A 9,355-nucleotide genomic window follows, 5' to 3' on the forward strand; every position below is an offset into this window, starting at 1 on the left:
AAACAAGAAGGCAGCATATGCAAAGTAAATTTCGATGATGCTCTTGATACAAAGCACTAGAGGATAGGGGTGGGTATTATTGCTAGGGATTGCAATGGAGACATCTTAGCTTTGATGTGTTCTAAAACAAAGTTTGTAATTTCACATTTTCTTCCTGGGTACAATGCTTTATGGAGGTCTATGGAGCTATGTAAGGAATTGGGATTTAGGGAAGTAATCTTTGAGGGAGATGCAAAAAAAGTTATAGATGCAATGTAGTCCAAAGTGGTGGATGAGTCATAGAGGGGGTAGGTTGTTAAGAATCTAAAGCAATTGCTCCTATCAAACTCTCATTAGTCAGTCGCATTCATACATAGAGAGGGGAACAAAGTGGCTCACAAACTAGTGAAAATGGCTTTGCATGCTGAAGAGGAACTCTGTTGGATTGAAGAGGGACCGGGGGATATTAGTTAATTGATTGTAAATGACAAAGTTTGTAATGATTTGACTTTATAATGAAATGTTACGATTTTGATTTCAAAAAGTATTAATCAAGAAGATCCTCATTATTTGTTCTACTTCAGATCTTTGGATGCTACAAAGAGTTTTAAGAGTTCCTATAGTTTGATGGATGCAATTCTCCACTAGGTACGAGGTATGTCAAACTCTCAGGAAGACTTAATTTGAGTAGAATTAACGATCATGAGTAGAGGTGGGTTTCATTTTCAACTTTTTCATCTTTGAATATCTTGCAAAAGATGAACAATACTGATTCTTACTCTACAAGTGAGCTTCCTTTGCTATCTCTTTGTTTAATCTATTACTTTATTAGACTGATCATATTTCAATGATTGTTGTTATTTTTTATCGGCACTATTTTTCAATCTTTTTACTAGTACTCTATATTAAATGAAATGTAATTTTGGAAAATTGAAACTCACTTTTAATGAAAATAACATGCTTGTATTGGTTGATATAAAATAAATTGTAAAATAATTGTAAGTGCGTCATCACTCATGTAATATTTTGTAATTTTTTATAAGATGTTTAAAAATAACCTTATGTATGATTCTATAAGACAATCCTATTGGAAGGGGGTTCTTGTATCTAGCTGGGTTGGGTTCAAGCCACTCCACCAAAGCCCTTAACCCATGACTCAGCGGGTTCGGGGATGACAAGAAAGAAGCCCAAGCCAGCCCACGAGGGAAGAGACAAACGACCCTCCATCAAGCCCAGCACATTTATGAGGGAAAGATCGGTCGAGATCTTGTCCCCTATAGGATCGGCCGCATTAAATGCGACATCGAATGGATGGCACCGAAGTTGAGTCCCTGTTGTTGACAGGAACAACCATATTAAATGTGACACCATGCCGTCCAGAACAGAGGATGATCATTATAGCGACAGAAGGGTCTGAGATCCTTCAAGGGATTTAGTATAAATATAAAAAGCTGGCAAGAGAAGGTTGACCACTCTCTGAACTCTCTGAGCTTTTTCTTTTTGATTCTTTGTGGCAAACACATTCTGACTATGACATCAGAGGTGTCATGAACTCATCCAACCACCACTTCTTCCTCCTTTGTAGGCACCTAGGGCCCCATCGTAGTGATGGTTACAAAAAATGTCTTAACAATTGGCGCCGTCTGTGGAATCTAAAACTATTTTGGTCTAACAGAATCAACGTGCCTTTTGTATGCCAGCCACAAGTGTTCTCATGTGATGCTTGAACAAGAGTCTACATCGGCAAGTATGGAAGGGAGAGTCGTGGAAATGGAGGAACTCGTAAAGAAATTGACTTCCGTCACGGAAGCCCTCCAGTGGGAGAACAAGGTGCTAAAGTAGAGGAATGTTGAATTTGAGAGAGGCGTTGGACCAAGTAAGATCTAGTGGATAGAGGAGGGGTTCGCAAAATACTAGCGGGGGTGCCACCTGATGACGAAGAGTGCAAGAGGATGGACAATAAGTTACGCAGCTTGATGGGCGAGTACAAGGAGATGGCAAAAAGAATAGGAGGATCATCCTCCATGGACCAAAGCAGCATGTATCTGCCCTACAGTGCCGAAGTGATGGTTGTCCACTTCCGCCCAAGTTTAGAGCTCCTCAAATAAAGATGTATGATGGGTCAAAAGACCTCGTTGAACACCTAGAAATGTTTAAGGTCCACATGACGCTGCATGGCTTCCACGAGGGGATCGCATGCTGGGCATTCCCCCTAATGTTGAAAGGCTCCGCTTGGGCATGGTTTGGATCACTTCGGCTATGTACCATTCACAATTTCGAGAAGTTAGGCCGACAGCTCTTAACGCAGTTCATGGCCAGCCGGAAGAGAAGACGACTAGCTGCTTACCTTTTCACTATAAAACAAAGAAAATAGGAAAGTTTAAAGGCGTACTTATACTACTTCAATAAATAACGGATGACTCAGGCTATGCGAAAACATACTAATGTACAGGGCAATCTTCTCGACGTTGCCCCCAGAATTGATAGCCCCATGCTCGAGTTTTGGACCTTTCAAGACAACGAAATTTGAAATTTCGTGCGAACTATGTAGTGCATCAAGGGCCACAGGGTCAATTGCAGTGGACCATCAATGCCCGTTGTAAGAGGGAGGTTCCCTATGAGAAGTGTTCTTAAATTCCATCGATAGTATATATAAGGAATGGTGAAGAAGGAGGGTTAAAGTTGAAGAAAATGGCGCTTGCTAAGAGAATTGAAAATTGGAAGAGAAGAAGGGGCCACTCCAAGAATAGGAGATGATATAAATAAGGGAAAGTCAACAAATCAAGAGCTCGAGCGAGGAGCTAACAGGACATGGCGATGTGACCGTTACGCAGATTTCTGAGGCTCGGGAAGGTGCAGAGATCGAATGAATTTAAGAGGGGAGTTGAAAAGTGTGGGAAAATAAAATTCCTGGGTAGCTAGAAGGGAGTTCTTGTACCCAATTGGCCAGGCTTAAGCCATTCCACCAAAGCCCTTGACCCATTACTTGGCAGGTTGGGGGATGATAGGAAAGAAGCCCAAGCCAACCCACGAGGGAAGAGACAGATGTCCCTCCCTCGAGCCCAGCGCATTAATGAGGAAAAGATTGATCGGGATCCTGTCTCCGGCAAGATTAGCCACATTAAATGCAATGTCGAATGGCCGGCATCAAAATTGAACGATTGCATTAAATGCGACATCATGTCATCCAGAACAAAGGATGATCATTATGACAACATAACGGTCTGAGATCCTTCAAGGAATTTAGTATAAATAGGAAAAGGCTGGCAAGAGAAGAAGGTTGACCACCCTTTGAACCCTTTGAGCTTTCCCTTGTTGATTATTTGTGGAAAACAAGTTCTGAATTTGGCATCAAAGGTGTCATGGACACACACAACCGCCACTTCTTCCTCTTTTGTAGGCACCTAGGGCTTATCGTAGTGGTAGCTACAAAACACGCATTAACATCTATACTTCAACAATTGGATAGTTACCTTTTCCATCCAGAACTATCAGATTCTTCATTTGTATTTAAATCATCAAAATTAATAATTGATATATGAGATCGCTAGATTTTATTAATTTTTCTCATGAGTCAAAATATGATCATTATGATCAACAGAAATTAGGATGTGTGACATAATTTTAGTTGTAATATCTTAGTCGAGTCTCAAGTCGTCAAAACCTCTTCTTTTTTTTTAGAAGAAATTCTATTGACTCTATTTTATTTCAAATAATCAAACATTACAGAGTTTACCCTGAATTACACAACTATGAATAGTAGGTGGTCCATTTTCAATCCAAACTTGTTCCTTTCTTCTTTTTAGTAGCTTTCTAACATCATTTATTAACAGTCCGTACCAAGACTAGTTTTCTTCTTCATTGTTGATAGCAATGATAACTGATTGAGCATCACTTTTGAATACCACACCGATGAGTTCTAGCTCAGTGTATAATTCAATTGCCCTCCAAAGTGCATTGTTTTCAACTATTATAAGTTGTGTCACATCTTTTTGTTTGTGCAAAGTGATGCCACAATCTCCCCCTTCGAGTTTCTGATGATAATCCCAATACCAATTTTCTTTGTCTCGAGATCAAGAGCTTCATCCCAATTTACTTTAACAACTCTATGTTCTGGTTTTCGCCATCTTGCTATTACCCATATTTTATTTTTCCTTGAGGGCAATTTGAGCTCGTTGAAAATCTTCAAGTCCCTCCCTTTTTGCAATTTTAACTATCATTCTCGGGCTTTCAAATTGATTTTAAAAGATAAGTGCATTTCTTCTAAGCCATTTTCTTCTCATTATAGTTGCTACTAGTTCTAGCTCCTTCTGCTGTAAGTTCTTGATTAGATTCTCCCATATCTTTGAGAAATCTTACTCTATGCTTGACCATTTCTATACAACATTAGAGGGCTTCCTCCTCTCTCACATATTGGGCATAGAGGATTTTTAATAACTTTTCTATAAAACAATATTTTCTTGGTTGGTAGAATATCATTCCCTGCTTTCCATACAAGATTTTTAACTACCCTTTAACATTCATATTCCATATCTCTTGGACGTTTAAGATATAAATTGCCGGTTTTGGTAGTTTGTGATCAAAGGGGGGAAAAAAAGAAAGATCATATTTAGGGAGTGGAAATGTAATTTTTCTAAAGAAAATCATAGTTTTAATTTATTTTTAGCTTTTAGAAAAAATGGTTCAAGAAGTATATATACAGACATAGACCAAATGAAAATTAATAAAACTGAGATCCACTAAAATTAATTATCGAAGTATAGGCCTAAATGTAAACTATTAACATGGTTGTAAAAACTACAAGCATATATACACGCCTATCATTGTTGTAATTTGATTATCAAAGGGGCAATACACAAATATAATATGTGAAATATTAAGATTTTGTTTGTTGGTAAGATTCTTTTTTATATATGATAAGAAAAGGTAAGCTAAAAAAAAAAAAACCCTCCAAGTACAATCACACTCTTAAACAAACTTCTAAATGATGATCAGCAAACAACTTATTTATATTCTAAGTTGCCTGATCTGTGTTTGGTCACATTGAAACACTTAGGGCATGTTTGGAACACTTAGCCATTTTCTTCCAACCAAGGCTTGCCATGACATAGTCCTAAAATATTGTAATAATATTTTATTTAATTTTTAACTTTATCTAAAACCATCTCATCTCATCTTACTATCCAAACGTGACCTATTTTCCTCAGTCAGAAGAGTATCTAGAATCTGAAGCCATGAATCTCATGTTGAAAGGTGTAACAGTTGTAACCATGGTGGCAAGATAATTATATTATTTTATGATAAAGAAGGATAATCATATTATTCAATTTTTTAACAATGAAGTTGAAACAATCGTATTTTAAAGTGAGTAATTTAAAAGTGCATTTGAGAATAATATAATATAGATATAATTTTTATTTTTAGCAATTTACCCTTTCTAAAAAGACGAAAGGATTTCAATCAAAACAAAGCTTCACGTTCTTTTTGTTAATGGTAAGAAAATAGAGATTTCTAACTTTAGATTAGAGAATAAATTTATTTGCAAGTCTCTTTATTCACATATCTAACATGTGGATGTCGCTTAGTACTTTTATTAAGCGACATAAATGACGTATTATATACTAAATTTATGAACAATCCTTATTAAAACATGCATTAATAGCGAAAGAATATGATTCAATCTTATTATAACATGAATTTATATTTAGGTTACGTTTAGATAGTGAGATGATTTTAGATATTTTATAAATAATAATAATAAAATAATAAAATAATAAATGATAATAATAAAATATTAAATAATAATAATAAAAATAATAAATAATATATCCAAATTAGCCCTTAATTTTTTAAATAATATTTAACATTTTTAATGTAAATTTGGTCGCTTTCAAAACTTCAACTTCTTTGTTGAACGAGGAAGAACTAAGAAGCCTGTTTGTCACATCACAAGGCCTACTTTCTTTGAATGGTAAACGGCGTCGCTTTTACATTTCTTGAAATTCAAGCAAAAAAAAAGAAAAATCAACTGGCGGTCAAAAAAGCTGCATTTCAGTGTGTGTGAGAGCGTACCGAACACAGTCACAGTCCCCTTCCCCCATGTGAGCATATCTCCCCTCCTTCCGAGCATATCTCCCCTACTTCCTTCCTCTCCACCACCTTCTTCGCAGAGCCCACTCCAATCCTGTGCTTCGCAGCAGCACCTCGCAGCTCTAGCTCTGAGTGAGAACTCTCGCAGTGAAGTAAAAGACCCAGTTCTTGTTGTTATTCCAGCTCTTTGCGCCATGAACTTTCTGGTTCCTTTCTTAGCTTCGATCTTGCTGTTTTGCTCTTTTGATCCCTGCCAATCTATTGAAGATGACGTGATGTGTCTTGAGGGCGTGAAGCGCTCGCTCTCGGACCCCGCAAACAAGCTTAGCTCCTGGACCTTCAGCGACATCTCCGTAGCTGCAATCTGCAAGCTCGTAGGTGTGTCTTGCTGGAACCAGCAGGAGACCCGCCTCCTCGGCCTCCAGCTCCCCTCCATGCAGCTAGCCGGTGCCTTGCCGGAGTCCCTCAAGCACTGCCGGAGCCTCCAGAACCTCGATCTCTCCGGAAATGCCCTTTCCGGCCCCATCCCTCCCCAAATCTGCCTCTGGCTGCCTTACCTCGTAAACCTAGATCTTTCCTCCAACCAACTCTCCGGCCCGATCCCTCCGGAGATCGCCGATTGCAAGTTCCTCAACACCTTGGTCTTGAGCGGTAATCGGCTCTCCGGTTCGATCCCTTACGGCCTCGGCCGCCTGGATCGCTTGAAGAAGTTCTCCTTGGCCAACAACGATCTTTCCGGTTCTGTACCATCCGATTTGGGGAAATTTGACGAATCGGTCTTTGATGGGAACGATGGGCTCTGTGGAAAGCTCCTCGGATCCAAGTGTGGGGGACTAAGCAGCAAAAGCCTCGCCATTATCGTCGCTGCCGGGGTTATAGGTGCCGCCGGATCTTTGTTTCTGGGGTTTTTGATCTGGTGGTGGTGCTTCTTTAGGCGGAGTGGGGAAAAGCGTGGCAATGGTGTTAGTGGTAGTGGCGAGAAGGGTGGTGGTTTCTGGGTCGAGCTGCTGAGGTCACACAAGCTTGTTCAAGTTTCTTTGTTTCAGAAACCCATCGTGAAAGTCAGGTTGGCGGACTTGTTGGCGGCGACGAACAATTTCGATTCTGAAAACATCGTAATCTCGACGAGAACAGGGGTTTCTTATAAGGCCGTGTTGCCGGATGGGTCGGCCCTCGCGATCAAGCGGCTTAATGCTTGTAAGCTCAGCGAGAAGCAATTCCGGTCGGAGATGAACAGGTTGGGGCAGCTCAGGCATCCCAACTTAGTGCCATTATTGGGCTTTTGTGTGGTGGAGGAAGAGAAGCTTTTGGTGTACAAGCACATGTTTAATGGGACTTTGCACTCTCAGCTGCATGGAAGTGGCAATGCCAATAGTCAGTATGGTTTCATGGACTGGCCGACGAGGCTGCGAATTGGTTTGGGGGCTGCCAGAGGACTTGCTTGGCTTCACCATGCTTGTCAGCCACCCTATATGCACCAAAACATTAGCTCCAATGTCATTCTTCTCGATTATGATTTCGAAGCCCGCATATCGGACTTCGGGTTAGCAAGGCTTGTGGGTTCTCGTGATTCTGGTGATAGCTCGTTTGTGAATGGCGATTTGGGGGAGATTGGTTATGTGGCTCCCGAGTACTCGAGCACAATGGTTGCCTCGTTGAAAGGGGATGTCTTTGGTTTTGGGGTAGTGCTTTTGGAGTTGGTGACAGGGCAGAAGCCTCTTGAAGTTACCAATGCAGGGGAAGTATACAAGGGCAATTTGGTGGCTTGGGTGAGTCAGTTGTTCGTCACTGGTGGCAGCAAGGATGCCATTGATAAGGCTCTCAGTGGAAAAGGTCATGACGATGAAATTGTTCAGTTTATGAAAGTTGCTTGTACTTGTGTGGCTTCTAGGCCAAAGGATAGACCTTCTATGTACCAGGTTTATGAGTCTCTGAAAAGCATGGCTGAGAGTCTTGGTTTTTCTGAACAGTATGACGAATTTCCGGTGATCTCTGGGAAAAAAGATCCTTCCTACAAGGAGTAACCCAGGTTGGGAAAAGATGAAGAAAGGACATAAAAAGCCCTTTGCGTGCTTTGAGAATTGCAGCATTGTTTTCTGTTATGGCCAGAAAGGTGTTTTTCGCAATTGGTACGCATTTCACTCGACCGTGATTCCCTGTTCTACCGCTCATTTGTCGCATCAAAGAAGCATTATGCAATGTAGCTTTTATTTCAGAAACTTTTCTGTTCTTGCCGTGGATAAAATTGCCTCTAAATCATTGTGGTTTGTGACATGCTGTTCAAGACCTCTGAATCTTGAGCTTTGCTAATCAGCTCAACTCTCTAACCTATCTGATACCGATTGTTTATTTTATGAACAAAATTCCCTGTGATCTGATGCCTCAAGATTCTTATAAAGTTTGTCATATTCCATGTTGTCTGTGTAATAATCAGACTTGAGCTTACTTTGATAAGCTTGGGTCACATAGAAGCTTCATAACTTTGATGGAAGTTTTGGTTAACCAACATTCAAGTAAAGATGGTGTTCAATATCAGTTCCAATTTCTTTTTCGGTCAAAATTCGGTTGTGAAGCAAACGCCAGGGGAATCTTGATGAGAAATGTCTTCATTTGTCTTAGATTTGTTAAACAAATGTGATGAATTTTGGAGTGGTTGTTAAGTTTTGATGGGAAAAAATCATTCAAATAGTCCAAATGCGTCACCATCAATTGATATACTTGAGATGACAAAAATTCAAAGATAGGAATAACATTATTCAAATTATCGATAGAAAACTTGAGGCAACTTGGTCAAAAAATTACAATAGAGAATCCATGCTCCATTATTAAATAAAGGGTGTTAAAAAAAAAAACAAATGAGCTTCCTCTTGATCAAGAAATTATATTAATTTTATATTGATATGAGGAGGGATTTCAGGAGTATGGAGGAGGAAGGAAAGAAATGGGAGAGTGGATTAGAGTTTGTCATTGTTTGGCGGATGAGAAAACAAGAAGGAAAAAGAGGGGTCCACGGGTGAGTGGTTTCCATCTGGACCCATCGGATTATCCAGTGATGTGGAAGAAGAGACAGGAACCGAGACAAACGAGTAGTGATAGCTTACTATCCCTCTATATTACCCAAGTGCATTTCATTTTTTTTTTTAATTTTTAACTTTTATGTTTTTATCATTTTTTTAAAATATTTTTTTAACATCTTTAATCATTAAGAAAAAATATATATATATATATATAACTTTACTATTACTCACTTCCTTAATCATTAAGTAAAATAAAAAATTAAAAAAAA

At 39.3% G+C, this 9,355-nt stretch overlaps 1 protein-coding gene across 1 annotated transcript; it reads left to right on the forward strand.

Moving 5' to 3' along the window:
- The first annotated feature begins 5,967 nt into the window (after positions 1-5,967).
- LOC121257780 (probable inactive receptor kinase At1g27190) lies at positions 5,968-8,482 on the forward strand. Its single transcript, XM_041159010.1, has one exon. The coding sequence runs from the start codon at positions 6,264-6,266 to the stop codon at positions 8,091-8,093; it is 1,830 nt and encodes a 609-aa protein (XP_041014944.1). The 5' UTR covers positions 5,968-6,263; the 3' UTR covers positions 8,094-8,482.
- Positions 8,483-9,355: the final 873 nt, after the last annotated feature.

The sequence above is a fragment of the Juglans microcarpa x Juglans regia genome, chromosome 3S, assembly GCF_004785595.1.
Source record: "Juglans microcarpa x Juglans regia isolate MS1-56 chromosome 3S, Jm3101_v1.0, whole genome shotgun sequence".
Classification (NCBI taxonomy): domain Eukaryota; kingdom Viridiplantae; phylum Streptophyta; class Magnoliopsida; order Fagales; family Juglandaceae; genus Juglans; species Juglans microcarpa x Juglans regia.

Bases quoted from the DNA above. Each gene is read 5' to 3' on its own strand.
- LOC121257780 (XM_041159010.1), top strand. From the start codon at position 6,264: ATGAACTTTCTGGTTCCTTTCTTAGCTTCGATCTTGCTGTTTTGCTCT.